Consider the following 21,659-nt stretch of genomic DNA (forward strand, 5'->3'; position numbering starts at 1 on the left):
CGACCTTTTGGTTAGCAGCCGAGCTCTTAACCACAGTGCCCACATGTGAGGTTAAATGCAATTGCCTGGCCTAGTTGGTCATGGGTCAATCTCTGCAAAACCTGTGCATCCTGATCTCAGTGGTATGGCTCTGCACGGATTTTTTTTTTTTTTTCCTTTCTGTCTTGTCAATTTCCCTCACTGTTGGCATAGAAGAAACTGTTTGCTCCTCTCTGAAAGTCATTGCCAGGGTAGTCTGGCTCTGCAGCTCAGACATATCCCATTCCATCTGTTCCTCCCTGAAACAGAGGGCTACCCAGCTTCAGATTCAGGCAATGAAACAGCAAGCAGAACTGACACAACTTTGCAGCCTGTAGGTCTCGTAAACGACTCAGCATGCTACACCGCATCTCAGCCGGCCCCCAAGTGGACTGAAAGTGGGAAAAGGCAGAACTGGTCATTCTGTTTTAGCTTTGATCTTATCCAAAACTCCAACTGGTTCTGACCAAGATACAGAGGCTTCTGTGCACTTTATTGATGGACTTGCGTTTCCCTCCTCTGACCTCTGTTTTCCCTACTAAGACTATGAGTTCCTTGAGGGCAGCTGTTGCATACTATATTTGTCCATGTGGCCCAAGGTCAAGCACAGTAGCACAAAGTGGATGCTCAATATATTGAGCTATTATTATTGTTGTTGTTGTTGGTGGTGGTGGTGGTGGTCGTGGTAAAGAAGGTTTTTTACCAAAATTGTTCATTTGAAGACCCCACTGTAGATACACTATATCCTCTCAGACCCTCAGTTTCCTCATTTGTAAAATGGCAATAATAATAGTGTCTATTTCATGAGTTTGGGGTGGGTGAGGATTAATGAGACATGTATCATGTGCTCAGTACAGAGGTTGGCCCATAGCACTCACTCAACACAGATTAGTTGTTATTATTTCTAGTCCTGATGTATACTTGATGCAGCCCAACTTTTGCATTTTTTGTTTCTTTAGAAACGAGAAGGTCCAATTTCTTTTCAGAGAAAAAAAGAACACTCCTTCTAGCTCCCAGCCTGTATCTGGCCTCAAAATAACATGGAGAAACTCTCTATAATGGCTCCACATCCCACTGCCATTAGGCCAAATAGCATCAGAAGAAGTGGCAGAACAGCGCCCTCCATGCTGGTGTTGTGAAAAACGCACCATGGAGAAAAGCCTTGGCGGGGCAGAGAGATACCTACCCCACCACCGCCACCCACCTACCCAAACCAAGGAAACAGACGACATTGCAGGAACTGTAAATAACAACTCTCTCTGAAATATAACACAAGTGCCTAAACGTTGGTAGGCACTGTTCTAGAAAGTGTGAAAATGCCCCCAATGGGCTCACCACATTGATGGAAGGTCAGTACTGCTCTTGTTGACACAGGCATCCTGTGAAGGAGAAAAAAAAAAAATCCTCCTAAGACTGATGGAGGATAAGTAAGAGGAGGGGCCCAACAGAAGAGGACTTGGCACACATACCCATGAAGAGGGTATTAGAGAAGAACTTTTTTCTTCCACTAATAATCAACCAAAATAAATAAATAAAAAGAACTAGCCCAATGAGCAAATCACTATCCATGGCAAAAAAAAGACACTCAGCTCAGAAAGCACACAAGGGGGAGGCCCTCACCATGGCAGAAGCTGGAGATGCATCCAAATATAGGAAGTGTGATATATGATCAGGTTCGTCTACTTAAGAATGCATTTATTCAGGCCCCCTATTGTTAACAACCTGAGTATAGTGTTGGGCAAGCATCCTCTGTGTTATCTTAACTCAAATTCTACCAACTGCTCCTTTTGTGGATCACAATGAGATTCTTCACTAAAGAGGGAAGAGACTGGGCTCCTGCAAAGCCAAAAGAAACAAAACCGCGTCCCTTTCAAACTGCAACAGGAAATCGCAAATATCCACAATTATATGTCAGGGTCTGATAAATGGAGATTGCGTCCTGCAGTTGTCAGTGTGACAGCTGTGTACAAGGTGCCCAGACAGGGCCTGCTATTTCTGCAAACAGGGAGTTAAATATGATCCTCCAATGCCATCGCTGTTAACTGAGAGTGTGCGCTGACGATGAATTGGGACTAATCTGGAAACATTCAGCTGCTTGGGGATGTGTGCATCAATTCCCTTCCTTCATAATTTATACAGCATTTTGATTGTGGTACTCAGTGATAAATAACTGAAATGAGTTCTAACTGCTCAGAGGTTTAGTCTTATGTCTTCACCACCACTTTTTATATTCTCCAAGATAGCCCACATTCAACCTTATATGCAAACCCGAAATGGTATTCAGGAGGAGAAGAAGGGAAAAAAAAGGCAGCCAATAGATCTTTCACGTTGGGAATTGAATATAAGATCATATTCAAAGTGCAGCATTTACGGTCCAATGCTGAATACATAAAATATATGACCATTACAAATTCACCTTTCATTGCAAAAGCCATGCTCTTGTAGTGACATATCTTATTGCTAGATGAGAGCTGTTAGCATGATGAAGGCATTTGTCATCTTCTACTAGATGCAGGCTGGGTGCTCCTTCTGGGCTGTGTTTCTTCCTGTCACTATGCCCCACACCCCCGGGAGAGAGAGCTTACAGAGAACCTGAGTTCATTCACCAAAGGGCTGCAGCCACTTCGAAAGGGAAGTGCCTACTTGGAGGTATGTCATCTACATGGGAGCACACTACCTCAGATTGCCATGCGCTGCTGAATCCAAAGGGAGAGATCAGTCAATGTCGTCATCTGGAATAAGCCCAAAGAGGTAAATCGAACATCACAAATATTCAGCTAATACACAGTTTGGCAACACCACACAAGAGAGTTTTATGTAGGACATGGCACATGCTATTTACTAGGAAAAGAATACACATATCATGTAAATCAGTGATGTAGTTAAACTTTAAATACGTTTAAACCAGGAAATTAATGCAATGACTTTCCAGGTTCTTCTAACTCAACTACTAAACCTCACTGTATGGCTCAAAGATGGATGTTCATGGATATTGCCAGTCATAACGTGATGAATCTGTACTGCTGCTGCTCCTTTCTCTAATTTTTGAAACGTAGACCAAATCTTGTATTGCCATAAGTCCCTGCCATTCACAGTCAGCTATCTTTCCATACTCGTCTCCCCTCCCCCTTCTTTAGTCCTACATGCATCCAATATGACTGACACATGCCTTACTCCTTTCCACTGCCCAGTGACCAGCCCAGCATGAGGCACATAGAAGTTAGCTGGCAAATCTTTGTTGAATGAATGTGAATGAATGACACAATGAGGACAGTGCATGGCTTTGCGAAAGCTATGTCAGATGCACAGGGGCACTTTTCACTTACTTCCCACTCTTAGATGTGCTCCGGGCCTTTGTGGATGATGGAGAGTTGACACCTGGATAAGTGTCTGGAGAACCCCGTCTATCCTTACTATACCCACAGAAAGAATAGAAACACATATATAGCAACAACCACAAAGACAAAAAGCAATTAGTCACATCACTGAAAGAATTTCAAGTTCTCTCTCTCTCTCTTTTGCGGGTCAAAATGAAGCTTGGTCTTATCCAGTGGTGCCCATCAAAGGTGAAGAGAGTGGGAACCATTGGTCAAGTTCAAAGAAAGCTATCTTTCTGGCATTCAAAGTTTGAGCTGGTGGATTCCACTCATGTAACACCACAGCCCGGGCCTTAAGGGAGGCTCTAGTAAAAAGAAATCCTGTAAAAATACTTAGTCTTTAACACGAAATCTTTTCTTTCCAGCCACTAGATCCTCTGTATTAACAAGTTCAGTTCTGACGCTGCCGACTTTAAGTGAAGTATGCCAAATGACATCTGAAAGTCTTTGGCAGATACTATCAGATGAATTAATAATTTTCACTCATAATGTTAACATGGGAAGACCATGAATTCAGATATTCTTTCAGGAGAAGCACCACCTGCTTCATGAGTAATTGAATTTAAATCTCCACCTTCAATAACTCCACAGCTTATGTCAAACCTTGGAAAAAATTATGAAATAAATCACAAGGAAGGTCTGCTTAATCTCACACAGACAGATTAATCACCTGAAGGTAAACACAAAAAGGAGCCTTCTTGATTACTTTATTCTATTCCCTCTATCAAACTATTTTACCATTATCTTCAATTCAGCCACTCTGTCTTGAAATTATTACTTTACTTCATCTTCAGATTTCCATGGAAACCAAGCCAAAGCCTCTCTCCACTTGATGATGTGTGGAATTATTTACCCTGATTTCATCAGAGAGTTTTTTTGTTGTAAGATCTACGTGAGCATAACCTTTTATAAAGAGTGAAGGTAAAAAAGATAAATGCAGATCTTGGCTTTCAATGTCTATAACATAGCCCACCAATGGCATAGAACATTGTCTCCGAGAATGTCAAAGAGCTTTTCTAGATATTTATGAATCTTTTAAGTACCTCATAAATAGGTGTCTGCAAGTAGCTGTATTTATATGTGGGGTGTGGGTGCAGGTGGGGTCGCAAAAGATATTCTGCCCTGGACCCATCAGCTTCAAATGGCTACATGTATGGGATTGGAACAAAAGCTAATCATGGCTCCTCGTTGACTGCAAAGGTAATAAAGATGTGTGTGAGCACAGAAAAGGGCTTGTCAGGAAGAGTCTGACAGTAGCACGAGTCCCATGAGGTAGGATTTAGTGTCCAGGAGGCCCAACAAGCAGCTCTTTGAAGTGGGAGACACCAAGGTGAGCTCTGATCCTGAGGTAGAGGCTACCTGCCGGGTGGGTGGATCTGGACAGAGTGGGCATATATCCCTATGCTGGAGGTGTCAGAAGCCCATGGGGACACAGTGCTAGGACCATTTCTCTGTGCTGCTCACAGACTCACCAGAATGTGGTTACCTGGTGAGTGGCGACTCAAGAACTCACCCATGCTGCCTCGGCCCTTCCATTATGACTTCCTGGCAAAGAACTCCTTAGCCATACTTGAGACCATCCCAGCTCCCCTCCTCATCCAGAACCCAGCTGAGAAACTAAGTGACAACACTGGACCATTGGACAAAAGACTATAACTCAGAAGAATTCAAAACTGTATCCTCCAGGAGGTCAGTACAGTAATATTGGGGGTTTTAGCAGAGCCCAGGTAGTCCCTGCGTGGTGCAAATGGTTAATGAATTCAGTTGCTAACTGGAAGGTTTGAAGTTTGAGTCCACTCAGAAGTGCCTACAAGAAAGGCTTGGCAATCGATTTCAAAAAAAATCAGCCATTGAAAATCCTATGGAGCACAGTTCTACTCTGGCATACATGGCATCACTATGAGTCAGAATCTACTCAATAGCAACTGTTTTTTTGTTTGTTTTTTAAGCTATGCTTAATATAGGCAATGTCCCGGGGTGGTGCAAACAGTTAATGCGCTGGGCTGCTAACCAAAAGGTTGGAGGTTCAAATCCACCCAGAGGCACCTCAAAAGAAAGGCTTGGTGATCTACTTCCAAAAAAATCAGCCACCGAAAGCCCTACGGAGTGCAGTTTTACTCTGACACACATGGGGTCGCCATGAGTCAGAGTCGACTTGATGGCAACTGATTTAGCAGAGCCCAGAGCCTGAGGCAGAGGACACAATACGCTACGTGTTGCAAAAATACACGCAGGTCTCAACTTCCTCACTTCCACTCACTGGCCACAGGCCACTGAGTCTTCCTTCTCAAATCATAAAAAAAAAAACCCGTTGCAGTCGAGCCCATTCCGACCCATAGCAACCCTATAGGACAGAATAGAACTGTCCCATAGAGTTTCCAAGGAGTGGCTGGTAGATTCAAACTGCCAACCTTTTGGTTAGCAGCCGAGCTCTTAACCACTGTGCTTCAAATTGTAAGTGGTGGGAAACTACCGGACACGTTCTGAAACAAGGGATCATTTGATGTTTATCTTGCACAAGGCTGGGCTGGAAGTAGGTGGTCATTCAAGACTCAGTGAGTCACTAACCTCAGGCATCCAGGATCTTTTGAATAAAAGATCACTCACTCCCACTGCTGAATTCTCATCTCTCTGCCTTGGGCAAGACGGCCCTTTGTAACCTGCATTACAAGTGACTGTGTTTAAGCACAATGCAGAGCACCACAGGACATCAGGGAAAGCTGTCAGCTGGCAGTGGCGGCCTTAATATTATTTACTGCTGCCCTGTGGGGGTGGGGGGCACTCCTGGAGCAGTCAGCCTTTAAAACATAGGAATAAGGACCCCTCAGATCTACCGCCAAATCCCAAGAGTGCAGATCGGAAGGGAATAAAAGCAAAAACTTCTCGGGGAAAAATCACATGCAGAAGGTGTGGCACCAAAATGAGGGGGGAAGGTAATCAAATAACTCAAAAACGTTTGTTCTGTGCAAATAACAGATCCATTCACAGCAAGAAAATGCATCTGAAATGGGGAAGAGTGGGGGAAGCAGACCTTGTGGCAGGCTTGGATCCTGTTGTTGTTATTAGGTGCCATCGAATTGATCTTCGACTCATAATGACCCTAGAGGACAGAGTACAACTGCCCCATAGGGTTTTCTTGGCTGTAATCTTTACAGGAGCAGATTGCCAGCTCTTTCTCCCATGGAGCTGCTGGGTGGGTTCGAACTGCCAACCTCTCAGTAAGCATCTGGGCACCTCACCATTATGCCATCAGGGCTCCTTGCTTGGATCTTAGGAGTTTAATTCTCTAGATATACTAATAGAAGACGGTCCCTGTGTGGTGTAAACAGTTTGCTTTTGTTGGTAGTTAAAACCCACCCAGCAGCACCACAGAAGAAAAAGCTGGTGATCTGTTGCCATAAAGATTACAGTCAAGAAAGCAGTTCTACTTTGTAACACATTGGGTCGCCATGAGTCGGAATCTACTTGGCGGCAACGAATGGATTTGGTTGTATAGAAAGGTTTACCAAACCTTCTCATTGAAGTACAGTCATTGTTCTTCTTCCCCAAAGATCCAGGCTGCCTAGTTAAGCCTGGACAAGATATTATAATTCTGGAACCTTGAGACAGAGGAGATATAAAGCAGTGATATCAAAGAGGCTGAGTTTTCCAGAATTGGCCCCATGAGATATAAAGAGAAAATGCTGCAGTTGCAGATGTCTGGGAGCCTTAAAGAGCTGGGAAGACACAAGTCAGGGCCCAGAGATTAAGCTGCTGCCGAGGACCCTGGCTGCTGAAACAGCAAGCAATCCCAGGGACATACAGGAATAAGCCTTGCTGGCTCCTAAGATATATAGATGATAATCCGGAGTATATAAGATTAGGGGGGCTGCCTTGGATTACAGCTAGTTCCTAATCTATGTAACTGAAATAAACCTATCCTAGTACACAGTTTTCATTATTTTGATCTGTCTCTAGACCAATGTCCTAGGGTGGTGCAAATGGTTTGTGCTTGACTGCTAACCTAAAGGTTGGTGGTTCGAACTCACCCAATGGCACTGTGGAAGAAAGATCTGGTGATCTGCTTCTGTAAAGATTACAGCCAGGAAAACCCTGTGGAGCAGTTCTACTCTGTAACACATGGGTCACCGTAAGTCAGAATCTACTCGATGGCTACGGGTTTGATTGTTTTGGTTTGGTCTCTAGACCACTTGGCAGCCCTCTTCACTTCCATTTCCTACTTGGGTTGGAATCTCAAGGGCTGTGGCCTGAAATCTCAGAGGGTACAGATTCAGGCTTCCTCCACCCCACCTGAGTCTACTATCCTGAGTAGCTATCGTCTTCTGCAGATGAGATTCTTTCCTCCCTCCATTGCTTCACAACCAAGCCTCATCAAAGGCCTATGAAAACAATTCCAGGTGAATTCCTGATAGGAAAAGTTCATGGGGGCCAGCCTTCTTTCCGTCTGCCTGCTTGGCTGTCCGTCTCATCTATCAAGGAGGCCATTTTCCACCGGATCCAGCAATGTCTCCAACACCAGAGAGGTGAAAAACAAAACAAAACAAAAAAAACCCCTGCCGTATCATGCACATTGTACTCAGGTGGGAAAACGGTGACTAACCTGACTCTTCAGCATTTTCAAAGTGTTTCTGATTGAATAATTTGATGCTGAAATGGCATCCCGTGTACTTAAACCAAAATGGCAATCAGGTCCACTCCAATCTGGATTTTTCTCTCAGATCAGAGAGGAACTTGAGGGAGAAGAACCTAGTGGTTTAACACACTCAACTAACTCACTTTTCTGCTGGATGGCATACAGAAACTTCTGCACTTCCTCTACTACTTCATAAGCTCTTTTTGGAAGTAATGCATCTCGGTCCCCATGAAAGATAGTTTTGTTGCTTGCTATGAGCCAGAATCGACTTGACAGCAATGAGTTTGGTTTGGTTTGTATCTACAACAGCACTGAAACTCTAAAAGTTGATTTTCCTAAGATACAATTATTAGTCTCTTCCCTTCTGGAGCAAAGGAGAGTGAAGGAAACCAAAGACTCAAGGAAGAAATTAGTCCACAGGACTAATGGCCCACACGAATCACAGCCTCATCTATCCTGAGAGCAGAAGAACTAGATGGTGCCCAGCTACCACTAAGGATCGTTCTGATCAGGGACACAACAGAAGGTCCCAGTTAGAATGGGAGAAAAATGTAAAACAAAACTCAAATTCATAAAAAAGACCAGATTTACCGGACTGATAGAGACTATAGGAACCCCCGAGACTATTGCCCTAAGGTACCCTTTTAACCTGGAACTGAAGCCACTCCCAGTGGTCACCTTTCATCAAAACAAGAGAGAGAGGCTTATAAAATAAATGATATCACCCATGATTACTGTGCTCCCTTAAATTAATCAACCATGTGAGACAAAATGGTCAACATTTACCCTAGAACAAAGATGAGAAGTTAAGGAGAAACAGGGAAGCTAGATTAATGGAAACAGAACAAAAAGAATGATCACCTTTCAGCCAAATAATAATCTGGCCTATAAAATAAACAATAACACCAGTGAGGAATGTGTTCCTTAGAACAATCAACTATACGAGACCAAATGGTCAACATTTACGCAAAAGCAAAGATGAGATGGCAAGGAAGGGCAGGGAAACTGGATGGATGGAAATGGGGCAGGCGGGGTGGAACTGGTGAGAGTGCTGACACATTCTGGGGACTGTAACCAATGTCACGGAACAACTTGTGTATGAATTGGTGAATGGGAATCTAATTTGTTGTATAACCATTCATCTAAAACACAATTCTTTTTAATGTTAATTTTCAGGGTTCTAGGAAAAGGAAACTGTATTTCAGAAGAGAGCGTTGGGATATAATACTGTTGTCTACATATCTTCAATCTGGCACTTAGCATGTGGTGCTTTCAGGGTAGTTTATATTTTATTGCTTATATGCCTCTCCAACTAGCTTTTAAGTGGGCGCTCAATAAATATTTGCTGAACAAATAAATGAAAAGGCTGCATTTGGGCTCATTTGAAAGGAGTACCATGACTGACTATAAATGTCTGCCACCAGTGTGACAGAGGGAAGTGGTGACACACACATCACATATTTTCTGTCCCTGAAGAATGGTCCAGGAGAATTGAATTCTAGTTACTGAAGGTTAATCATCATGTGGATCACAAAGATAGGACAGCTCAGGAAGGACTCTCAAGCAAGCTTTCTGGGATGGTTGCATGTGGCCCTGAATATCAACAGTAAATCAGTTGCATTTGTATAGCTCTGTTTTCCAAGGGGTGTTCCTGTAAGCGATAAGTGAGCTGAAACTCAAGTTACTGCTAGATGTAAGGGGTTGTTTCCAGTCTCTCGTTGGGGAAATGGTAGCTGTTCTTTGTTCCCTAGAGATGGCCCTGAGCTCCTGAAAGCTCCTGGGATCTGGAAATACACTTAAATATACCGACCTTATCAGGGAAAGAAGGGATCTTAAAGCTCACCAACCTGACTTCCCCAACAGGTGACTGAGTCCCCTCTATACCATATCTACCAAGTGGTCATCTTTCAAAAGGCTTTGAAATCATGACTGCTTCCCCATGAAAGCCTGCTTTTCTATTTTCCAAAAAGCTCACATTTCTGAAGTATTTTTGCCCTCGTTCTGTTACTGAGCATGACAGCTCTTCAAATATTGATTTCCTTTAATTAGAGCTGATGAGCCTTCTTTATTTCATTTTTCTATCTTGCTAGGTTATGTCCTGAGTGGTTTTCTTTCTTTGCTCCAAACTCATTTAATTTTCTTCTACCCTGAAGTGTTTACATGAGAGTTCATGCCCCTGTAAGCACCCCATGCCTGTTATTTATATTTCCGTTAATCATCTAGCAAAGAAAGTTCAGTTCACTAAGATGTGCTTTCTTTTGGCTTCCCTTTCTAGTTTCCCTTTGCTTAACTATGAAGAACAACTGAGGTTTGTTAGAAGCGAAGGCAAAAAGCTCATATTCATTGCTATGAAGCCCAGTGTAACCGTGATCTTTCAGTAGTGACCTCACAAGTTCAAAGCATCCTGAGTTTTAATCCTGGCTGCCTGTAAGGCATTTAACTTGGTGCTGTCTTCGGATTCTCATCTATAAAACAGAGGGGATGAAACTGATCAGGTAAACCATCCACAGATAAGCTCACAATTACTTGGTAATTGCACAGCTCTTAGAAAAGGCAAACGGGCCATGCTCGCATTAGCTTGCCCTCTCCTCTTCCATTAACTTTTCACTCTAGCAGCTCACCACAGGGCACCAGGGACTGGAGCAATGTGCTCATTGATTATTGTTGCTATTTTGCTCTCTTCACCTCTTGGCACATGCTGCTTCTGCCTAGGGAGTGGCAGTCACATCCCTGAGTGCCTCATTGGGATCAAGGAAGAAAAATGAGTCAGTTCCTAAATTACATTATTTTCTCATTCTAGCTGGCTATTCACTTAAATGTCTTTATCAAGAGCTTGGATCCAGATTACAGACTATCAGAGGCTACCAGTAAATGAAATGGTGCTGGTATTTTATAATGATTGCATTTACACCTAGTGCTGGGCTCCTCCATCAGATGGGGGTTGAAGGGAAAAACTCATAGTTCTGTTGTTAGAGGGTTTGGAGTGATTGAGAAATATGATGGGAATATGGGGTGGAATGGTAGTTATGGGCATGGAAAGAAGGAAATCATGTGTGGCATAGCCAAAGGAAATCTGACAGAACTTGGGGATTAACTGCATCTGGAGAATGAGAATAAAGTCTAAATGAAAGATACTGAGAAAGTATAGAAGCTGGATGACTGGGAAAACAGGGGTGCCAGTGACAGAGACAGATTAGTTGGGTGGGGGACGTGGAGCAGAGGAGAAGATGATGAATGTGGTTTGGAGCATATTGAGTTGGGGTGTTGATAGACAGTGTCCAGAAGGCAATTAGAGAGATGGCACTGGAACTCAAGAAAAAAAAAAAGACAGGGTCAGATGTACAGTCATTGCTCCAAAGTGGTAGTCAAAGCTATGAGATAAGCAGTGAGGCCTGATGGGACAGCAATCTATCGGGATTAACGAGCAGACGTTTTCAGGGCAGCAGATGCCAGAATCAATTTACTTCCACTCAAGTGCATGAGGATTTACAAGTGTGTTACAAAGTCTTGTATCCCAGGGGTCCAAGTAAAATTCAGTTGTAGAGAGTTCAATGTTACAGCGGGAATGAGGGAAAGTGCAGGCCTTGATCCTTCTGCAGACCAGTGGCTGTCTTCATCTCATGCCCATAGCCGCCTCTCCCCATTTCTCTGGCCAGGCCAGATGGCTTACAGATAACAAGGTGAGCTGAGTGCCAAGAGGTGGGTGGCAATCAATGCCAACCTATTACCTTTATTCACTCACAAAGTACTTTCTGTGCTGTTGTCACCTCGATGTAAGGAGGCCAGCCTGGCAGATGAGCAAAATTAAGCTTTAGACCATGGCTTCAGTTGCAGCTCATGTCATTTCTTTCTTGCGCCCATTTACCAAGGACTAACCAAATGTTAAGGAGCCCTGGTGGCACAACGGTTAAATACGTGGCTGCTAACCGAAAGGTTGGTGGTTCAAACCCACACAGTGGCTCCACAGGGGAAAGACCTGGTGATCTGCTTCCATAAAGATTACAGCGTAGAAAACCTTATGTGGCAGTTCTATTCTGTCACATGGGGTCACTATGAGTCGGAATTGACTCAATGGCACCTAACAACAACAACCAAATGTTAGGGACTGTACCTCCTATAGTGCTAAATTCCACTCCTAGTTTTCCTACGTGATTCCCTTCCTTTTTCTTGCACTCAGTCTCTGTTCTGTGCCTCACTAACTCTCATATCATCCTGGGTGGTACAAGGATGTTACAGCTAATAACATCACCACAGTTGGGGTTGAGGGCAGCCTGCCTGGGAGCAAATCAAGGGTTTTCTCCTTGAAGAGCCAAATCAACTCAGGCTCCCTGAGTTGAGGTTGGTTCACTAGGGCATGTTTAGGGACCTGTGGCCATGATCTGTACAAACTCTGATATAAACTTTGAGCTTTGGCCTTGGCTCTGTGCTTACCCACTGAATCACTCCACGTCTCTGAGTCTCAGTTTCCTCATCTGCCAGTCCTACTTAAGGCCATAGCATAGTTTTGAAAATTAAAAAACGTTAAGCTGTTTATTCACTCAAAAAATGTTTACTGTGAGCCGTTCATCATGTTGGGCCTTGGGGATACAATGATGAGTGTGACAAGGTCCCTGCCGTCAAGCGGCCCAAATGAGGCAAGTGTGTTAACAGATGCATAACGACATAAGGCACCGAATGGGATAAAACAAGTATGACATAGTGCGAGGGAAATTAAACAGGGCACAACAGCCTATGCCTGGGGGAATCGGGGAAGGCAAAGAAAAGAGGAGTTACTATTATGAAAATGATGATTTTCAGTTTGTTTGAAAAAACTGTAAATCAAAAAATAAACTCTGGGCTATGAGAATGTTCACAAAATAGAACGAACTAATGGTGGTGCAAACGGTTAATGTGCTTGGCTGCTAACCAAAAGGTTGGTGGTTCGAGTATACCTAGAGGCACCTTAGAAGAACGTCCTGGCGATCTACTTCTGAAAAATCAGCCATTGAAAACCCTGTGGAGCACAGTTCTATTCTGACACACATGGGGTCGCCAAGAGTCGGAACTCACTTGACGGCAACTGGTTTTTTTATGCTTACTCTTGGTATGAAACAGCTATCTCCCAACAAAAACAAAAGACCGTCATTGCTGTCAAGTCAATTCTGACTCATAGTGACCCTATAGGACAGGGTAGAACTGCCCCACAGGGTTTCCAAGAAGCAGCTGGTGAATTTGAACTGCCGACTTCTTGGTTAGCCGAGCTCTTAATCACTGCGCCACCAGGGGTCCTACCTCTCAACAGGGGCTCTCAAACTTTATCTTACATCAGAATTACCTGGAGGGCTTGTTACATGACAGATTGCTAGGCCCCACCACCAGGGTTTCTGATGCAATTGGTCTAGGATGGGGCCTGGGAATTTATACTTCTAATAAGTTCCCAGGTGATGCTGATGATGCTGTTCTGGGGACCACACTGTCGTCACAAGAAGCATGGGACAACCTCACTTAGTGGAAACTGAGAGATAACAACCATTGTTATCTATCCAATGTCCCTACTTTCCAAAAACCACACTTAGAATCTGCCAGAGGAAGTGTCCCCACTATACTGCTCCTGAGGCAGGAGAGACAAGGATGCAAAGGGCTGCCGACATCCATCTCTGGAGAAGCTCCTCTTTCCTGAGGAAGCGGCAATTACCGCAAACACCACAGAGTGGAGTTCAATAGCAGGTGAGACAAAAATTGGATCTGACAGCATTAATTGAGCCTGAAGTCCTATTTACTGAAAATGATCTGGCATAATTAAAAATTCACAACTGGAGCCTAGTTGGTGAACATTATACATTAGGGAGTCCCTAGAGTAGGCCAGAAAAGTCTCAGTGAACTTTTTAGGAAAAGCCAAAGGAGCCAACTATTGTGGCAGGAATTAGCACACAGAGAAAAAGGAGAAGTCAATTACTTGGAAGTGAGATTCTCACTGTATATGAGTAAAGATTTAAACCAAGGGTGTTACGGGGGAAACTATTCATTTCCTACTTCTTGGTGAAGAATCACAGTAATTGCTTTTACTTCCTACTAACTACGTTCTTCTGGGATTTTCAAGAATGTCCACTCTGCCTGCACATTACATATTAACTTCTTTGAGGATAAGAGCAAATAATGTTCATATCTGCTCACAAAGTCTCTAATAACATTTGTCATATAGAAGGTTTTCAATACCAGTTGATTGACAGCCATACCTGATAAATTTGGCTTCTAACATGTTTGCTGAAGTGAATTTACTGATGGACACAGATTAAAAAACTCAACCCAAATCTGTTGCCATCAAGTCAATTCCAACTCACGGCGACCCCAGGTGTTGTGTCGCTTTGTTTCCGGTTCAAATAATTTACATGGGATCATATTGTATGCTTAAAAAGGTGACAGCCTACTGCACCAACACTTCTGAGCTCTAGATGAAACTCAAATAGAGTAAAACCAGTGGGAGTCAGGGCTTTGGAGAATGGAATTGCCTAACTGGAGGCAACTCTGGGGTTGTGGAAAGAGCCTGGGCACTGCTGGGGCCGAACTGGGGTCAAATTCTGTCTCTAGCTGGAGGATCTCTGGCAAGTTGGGTCATTAGGCAGCGTTGGTCCTGCCCAACAAAGGCCTCAACACTGGGGCTTCAGGGCACCAGTCTGCTAGCTGCGTGTTGGTGGCCAAAGCCAGGAGCATTCAAATACCTCCTTGTTGCTGAACTCAGCATCTTAAATGCTTTCTAAGGGGCAAATGTATCCAGGATTTCCAAGTGCAGCTGGCTCCTTAGAAATCAAATAGAAGGGCCATGTTAACAAGGTACCGAAAAGTGCTTTCTGGGGTAGAAAGGAAAGAAAAGTTCTCTAAACCATGCTCCAAGGTGGCTCATAACAGCACTGAACCTCTAAACCAAAGGTTTTTATATCTTTCTCTTCATTTATATTTAGAGGGGCAGTTAAAGCTTAAAAATATTTTCATTTTGAATTGCTCAGATATCACACATTCAGGCATCACAATTTGTTGGAATGCATGTAGGATCTTTTTTGCAAGTATTGCCTGTTCTATGAGCTGTATGGAAACACTGGTGGCATAGTGGTTAAGAGTTGTGCTGCTAACCAAAAGGTCGGCAGTTCAAATCCGCCAGGCACTCTTTGGAAACCCTATGGGGCAGTTCTACTCTGTCCTGTAGGGTCGCTACGAGTCGGAATCAACTCAATGGAAATGGGTTTGGTTTGGTATGAGCTGTATAGACTACTGTAGTTTTCTTCTCTAAGTGAAACTCAATGGTTAGCTTCTCTCTGATGTGTTACAATTTGGAAAACTGAGCATTATTTTAGTGTGTGTGTGTGTTCATAGAGGGTTAAAATCCCTAGACTCCATGTAAACAAAGCACATCATGTTCATATCACCCACTAATCACTGCTAAATGCTAGGCCTTGTATAATTTATAACAATGTACTTCTTTCCACTTACATGAGTTTTTAATAACAGTCTAGTAAAGCCCAAGGCACTTAGCTGAGCCAGAGATTGAGGGTCTTTAGTGAATCTACCCCATCCCAGACTAGGGAAAGACTTATAAAAATATGGAGGTAAGAGGTTCCTTAGAGATATGAAGGTAAGGTCCAGAGAAGAGAAGGGATATATTCAAGGGATGTATACAAGGATATAACGTTGAGTTAATGATAGAACGTTGCTGGCACCTAGCAAACAGGGCCAGAGACTCATGTAGCACAGAACAAGGTAGGAAGGTTGGGACCAAAGATAAGACAGCATGAACAAATAGTGGCATCACTTGCCAAAATAAGTAGTACAAGAATAAGTAGTGGGGAGGGGCGAGGGATTTGAAAGGAAATGACAGGTTCAGTTTTGAGTGACTTTGATGACAATGTTGAGTTTTGAGTGTCTGTGGAACCTCCAGATGAAGATGTTTGGTTGTCTATTGGATATGTGGATGCAGAGCTTAGCTGGATATAGAGATCTCAACTGAAGAATGGCCTCCAGAGATTTGTGAGTCTTCAGCATGGTGGTGGTAGCTGAAACCCTTAGAGCAGAAAAGATTACCCAAGGAGAGTGTGTAGGGTAAGAAGAGAAGAGCCCGGGAAAAAAAATAAGAAGGAGGAGCCAGACAGGAGACAGTGGTGTCATGCAAGCCAAAAGAGAAACCAGATCTGAGGGCATGAGTATTCCAATTATAAGAGAATCATCTGTTGAATTCAAGACAGTTTTGTATCTTGGGTTTCCAGCCACTACATGTTGCTTTCTCCTACTGCAGTTTTGTGATTAGTTATGGTAATTCATGTCATGCTGTCCTTTATAATGCCAAGAGCATTTGATAAAGCATCTTGATCACATGCAACCTGTTCTCATCAATTCCTGGCCAGGATGCTCTGAAGTATGGTGAAGGAAGCATCTTGTGCCAAACCAGTTCATATTTATAAGCTTTAGATATATATTTTTTTCAGTCTGGCTTATTTACTGCAACAAAGGCCAATAAAACAAGAAACTACGTTGTGGTGCCTAAACTAGATACAGCAACTATACTAAAGCTTATGCAAATATGGTTATAATCTCCCAAAGAAACAACTCAGCTGCTTTTGATTACTGTTCCTGTTGTTTGCTTCCTCTATTGTGTGCAAAAGCAGAACTGGGCCTTACTGCTCTCCCCTTGGCTTCAAAAATTTCAGAACATCTTGGCTCTGGAATAATTAGAACTCGAGTCAGCCTTATGCCAAGACCCATTAGTTTTGCACTTGGGAAGGTCTAGGCTTCCTGAGAGTCATGATATTATCTCTGTCACTTCTTTGTAATATAGATTTTGTGCTTTGAAACAATAGCCCCCTGGGTCTTCCCAGCCACCAAACTATCAACTTCCTATTTAATAAATACTTTAAACCTGTAACTAACTGGGTGTGCATCCATTTCTCTACAGCAAACACTGCAATCACAATGCAAGATCACACTGTCTGGGGCAGTTCTAGGCTTAGGGAAAATAGAGAAATGGAGAGGTAAAAAACTACAGCGGGTAAAAATATGAAAGTCAGACATGAAGTTTATTACAGCAAAAGTCTAAATGAAGTAAACAACAATGTCCTTGTGGAAAATGTCCTCACTACTGGCTGGAAGCAGATCCCACTATGGGAAGGGCCTGCCCTATTCCTTACGTCCATCCCTCAACCTTTGTGAGAAAACCAGTGTCTTCACTCTATTATTGACACCATCCATTAAGGGATGCCATAAACCATATTAAACCATCACCAGGCCCCTCCCAATGGGGGGCATATGGGTCAGGACACCTCGGTGATGAGTTATAGAGAATGAGTCTATGTGAAAGAAGCAGATGACTTATAGGCTGTGAAGGGCTAAAACCTTCACTGGTGCTCAAGAAGTTCAGTCAATCATCATGCTTTTGGGAAGTAGAAGAGTCCTTCAGATTGGATCTGGAACTGGAAGGCCCTGGAAGTAGCACAGAAAACTCAAACTAGGGAAAGCAGAGTTGACACTTAAATGAAAACTAGATGGTATTTATCCCAGGGAAACAGAGAATTGTGAGATGAGGCATCCAGACAGCTGTCTAAATTCTCTGTGGCTTGAGGGCAAAGAAAACATGCTTTAAAAAGCTGTTCAATGCTTCACCTGGGATTCTTGGAAATAGGGATTCTGTGACCTCACCTACTCTATGACAATTGTTTTTTTTTTTTCATTTGTTTTTCCCACGTAGTTTATTGAGGTTATTTTCAACATTCTCAGCTTGTCTAGGGCTTGTGGGAAGGCAGCCTTAGCACCAAAGTTCCAGAAACTCAAAGGGGAGATAAATCCCAGAGGGAAAGTGTGATCCTCTTACTCCCAGAAAGTTCGTTGTTATTGTTTCTTACTTGAAATCCCTCTTAGGAGCTCTTGCTCTACTTATCCCTTGTAGGCCTGGATGGGCATTTTGTTTAAATTAAGGGGACATGTCCTTTACTGCCTGCTTGCCAGGATGTCAAATCTCAGCCAGAACTTGTCAAGGCACATTGTCCAACTCCCCATGGTTCTAGGGAAATGTTATCCATGGCCTATGGGAGACTATGGGATGTAGGGAGTCAACAGCTTGCAGGCATGGGCCCTGGACCATCCAATTTTTGTTTCTGGGTATAGTACAGAGCCTACAGTTTTCTGGACAACATCCCTTCTGGAACAGATTGTCTCCTTCAAAAAAAAATGAGCAGATAGAACCGAGTCAATTGTAAATTCTGTCAGGTAATGGCCACAAGCTGAAGTCAAGTAAGGCACCAACTAAAACATTGCCACAGATCAGCAATCCCCATGCTGGAAGGTTCCGGTTTAAATGGCAATTTCCTTTTTGTCGGTTTTATACAACTGGCCCCAGAGATAAGGGAAAAAAAACAAAACAGGGAGGTGCATGCTGCTCCATGCCCCTCTTCCAACTTCTCCTGACATTTCAGGACATAGAAAAATTACAATTAAAGATTTATATAGAAGAAAATCTTCAAATCTAGTATGAAAATGAGGGCCGTGACTAACAGAAACCCAGTTTATGCCAAGGAGCAACAGGTCACAGCAAACAGCTTGGGTCTGGGAGAACTAAGGTTGGTGTGAGACCATCCCAGGCTGGTCCAGAGCAATATTTTTCATAATTTATAACCCACCTACTCCCCCAAATTTGAGGCAGCTTATCCTAAAGTACACCTATAATATGACCCTAGGGGAGAACAAGATCAATAGAAAGATTTGAAAAGGAAAGTGAGACATCTTCAAAATCATGGACAGCAGGATTACTGGAATTGAGTGCTAGAGTTAGCTCAGAGTTTGCTAGCAATCAAGGCCATAAGGGAAACATGCTGGGTAATAATAGCATGCTCAAGTTTTGATAAAAAGGACAGGTGTGATTTTGTCTGGAAAGTTAAATTTTCTGGTTTGCTTTTGGTGCTCAAGTCTAAGAAGCACTAATTTTACAGGAGATGTAAGAGCATTCTCCACATGACAGTATCTTATGTTGTTTTTTTTTTTTAAGTCAAGTTGATTGGAGTATAATTTCCATACAATAAAATTCACCCATGTGTAACTTTTAATCACAGCGGAGGCAACCATATTAGAAGGTAAGGCAATGACAGAATTCTGTAGGCAGCGAAGTTAATGTGTGCAGCTGCAGTCTTTCTCGGGAGCTAACTTGATTCTGGGGAAGAAGGGGAGAAAACATGGATGCATGAACATGAACATGGGCCTTAGAGCAGGGGCTCCCCCAGCCACCTGCTCACTGGGCACCAGGAATGATTGTTCCCATTGAGTTATCTTGTTATAGAGGGTTGGGGACTTTCCTTGGCAGCCCCCTCCTTTGCACAACTCATCTGCCTGGATCCTGCCTCCACATCCTCCATTGGATCTGCTGTCTACATCCTTTTGGGAGCTAGGGAGACTCAGCCAAAGGCTGAAGAGAAGCACATCTCCCCCTTTCCCTTGGGCCTCTTTCTAACTCTTTGCTCAGGACTCCTGGGGCATTGCTCTCTCAGCAAACTCTAGCGCCCATTCTTTTTTATCCCCGTCTGCTCCCACTATCTGCAATTCTCCTTCTATGCCTCCCACCAATTCCTCAGGGCGGAGCACTGGCCCACCATCTGAACTGCAAATCCACTGATTCGCTGCTCTTTGAAGACTCAGAGCCCACTTTCTCTTGCCCATAGGTTACCAAGGAACAGCATAAGGAAATAGATATCGTTCCCCAAAGACATAGTCACCTGTAATCAAAGAGGACACCCAAAAAGGCACCAAGGCAAACAAAGAGGCTCCGTCTTGCAAGACCCTAACAAATTACAACCCACATTAGTGAATATTTTCACCCTTTGATTGCTTCTTTATTATGTATACTGGGGTGATTTTTCATTTTGGCCCAGGTTGTGTCAAGCTCAATAATTCACTTAGGGAATTATGACATCACATATTTGGCCCTGCTTGTCTACAGAGTTAGAAAAGAATGACTCGTTGGCAAGTGAGAGGTATTAATTAGGCTTTTGTAAATGGGCACTCATCAAAGACGCTCGTTCCATCCAGATTGTTGGAAGGAGAACCATACTCAGAGTAACTTGGCAAATGAGAGGTCAGCGTAGGAGGAGTGAAAGAGTCATGAAACAAATCTTTAGCAAGCCTACCATCACCTACCTGATACACATTGCATGTTGGCCTCCTTAAAGTTGTCACCTGGAGGAAGTTGTAGACAGATTCCTAGGATGCTGTCAGTGTCCACATTTCCAGAGCTCTTCTCTGGGAACTGTCTTCACAAACAGTTATGAGACACATGAGAAATATCACTCATGTCTGTGTAGCCACATCTCACTTTTGGCCCCAACCATAAGATCGAGTCTGATCATCCAGTGATTAAATCATAATTACCTTCTGATGACATTTGACTGATCCCAATAATCGAATCTACCCTCAAAGGACAAAGATGTGTTCCCACTGAGCACAGTCAAGAAAACATGCTACAGGTGCCGAATGGAGTCACCAAAGCAGCAACAAAGAAAGGTTGAATATGTTGAAGAAATCAGCACCCTTTTCCATATGTCAGTTCTGCTATGTTTGTTAAAAATAAATCTGTTCCATTCTTTTACTTTGGAGTCATTCTCCCTTTAGTTAGAAATGAATCCTAGTATCCGTCGTCCTGGATAACTTCTCATGAGCTTTCTTAGTGGATAAAGGTGAAAGAAACAAGTACCAAGCTGAAATGTGCCCCTCCTTTTTTTTTTTTTTTTTTTAGCTCCTCCCAACATACGATCTTCCACTGACTTCTCTAATGGAAATGGCTCTATTGACAGGTAAGGAAATGGATTCATACATCAGTGCCTTCAAAGGTCCATTAAACATAACATTATTTAAAAGCACATTAACTATCTTAACCAGTGTCAGACAACAACCAGGGAAGTGCAGGAGTTTGAAGACTAATGCAGAGTCTCGAGATGCCGAATGCGAATGTAAATCACAACCTCCACTAATTAAAACTTTGGCCCTTTGATTGCTCCTGGATTAAGTTCACTGGGGTGATTTTTCATCCCTGCCTAGGTTGACACAAGCCCAATAATTCACTCTGGCATTCTGACGTCACTTGCTTGGCTCTGCTTGTCTATGGAGTCAAAAGAAGTATCTCATTAGGGAGTGAGAGGTATTAATTAGACTTTTGTAAGTAGCACCAGAGAGCGATGCTATCTACTGATTCCATCTGGAACAGGAGTTGAGGAGCGCCACGTGGAGAGTTGGAAAACTGGGGTACTCTTGTTCTAAACCACATCAGTCCCTCAATTGATTGGTATGCTTCAGTTCACACAAGTGAAAAATGAGAGTAAACATAATGCGCTCTTGCCACCTGATTTCACAGAGTAATGATGCTGATAAATGGAAAATGGCAGAATATAATAACAATAATTATTTGTATAATTAATATGTGGTGATGATTCTGGTTTTATGCTCATTACAGCAGTATAGGCCTTACTGTACAAGTTCACAGTTCTAATCTACAGTTGTTTCAACAACAACCCACTTACCACCTGCTATGGGCAAAGCTTCTGTGATACAAAGATAACTATTAAGTGCTCCCTACTCTGAGAATTCCAGAACACTTAATTGTACTCATGCGGAACCTGTACGGTAGACCA

At 43.1% G+C, this 21,659-nt stretch overlaps 1 protein-coding gene across 2 annotated transcripts in view; it reads right to left on the reverse strand.

Moving 5' to 3' along the window:
- HS6ST2 (heparan sulfate 6-O-sulfotransferase 2) overlaps positions 1–21,659 on the reverse strand; it is a 341,954-nt gene that overhangs the window by 40,554 nt on the left and 279,741 nt on the right. Inside the window, exon 4 of one of the 2 annotated variants that reach the window (XM_004379633.2) lies at positions 3,345–3,431. The exons of the other annotated variant lie outside the window; for it this stretch is intronic. Coding sequence (XP_004379690.1) covers positions 3,345–3,431 — 87 coding nt within the window. The remainder of the gene's footprint in view (positions 1–3,344; positions 3,432–21,659) is intronic. 2 annotated transcript variants of the gene reach the window in all.

Source organism: Trichechus manatus, unplaced genomic scaffold, assembly GCF_000243295.1.
Source record: "Trichechus manatus latirostris isolate Lorelei unplaced genomic scaffold, TriManLat1.0 scaffold00066, whole genome shotgun sequence".
Classification (NCBI taxonomy): Eukaryota; Metazoa; Chordata; class Mammalia; order Sirenia; family Trichechidae; genus Trichechus; species Trichechus manatus.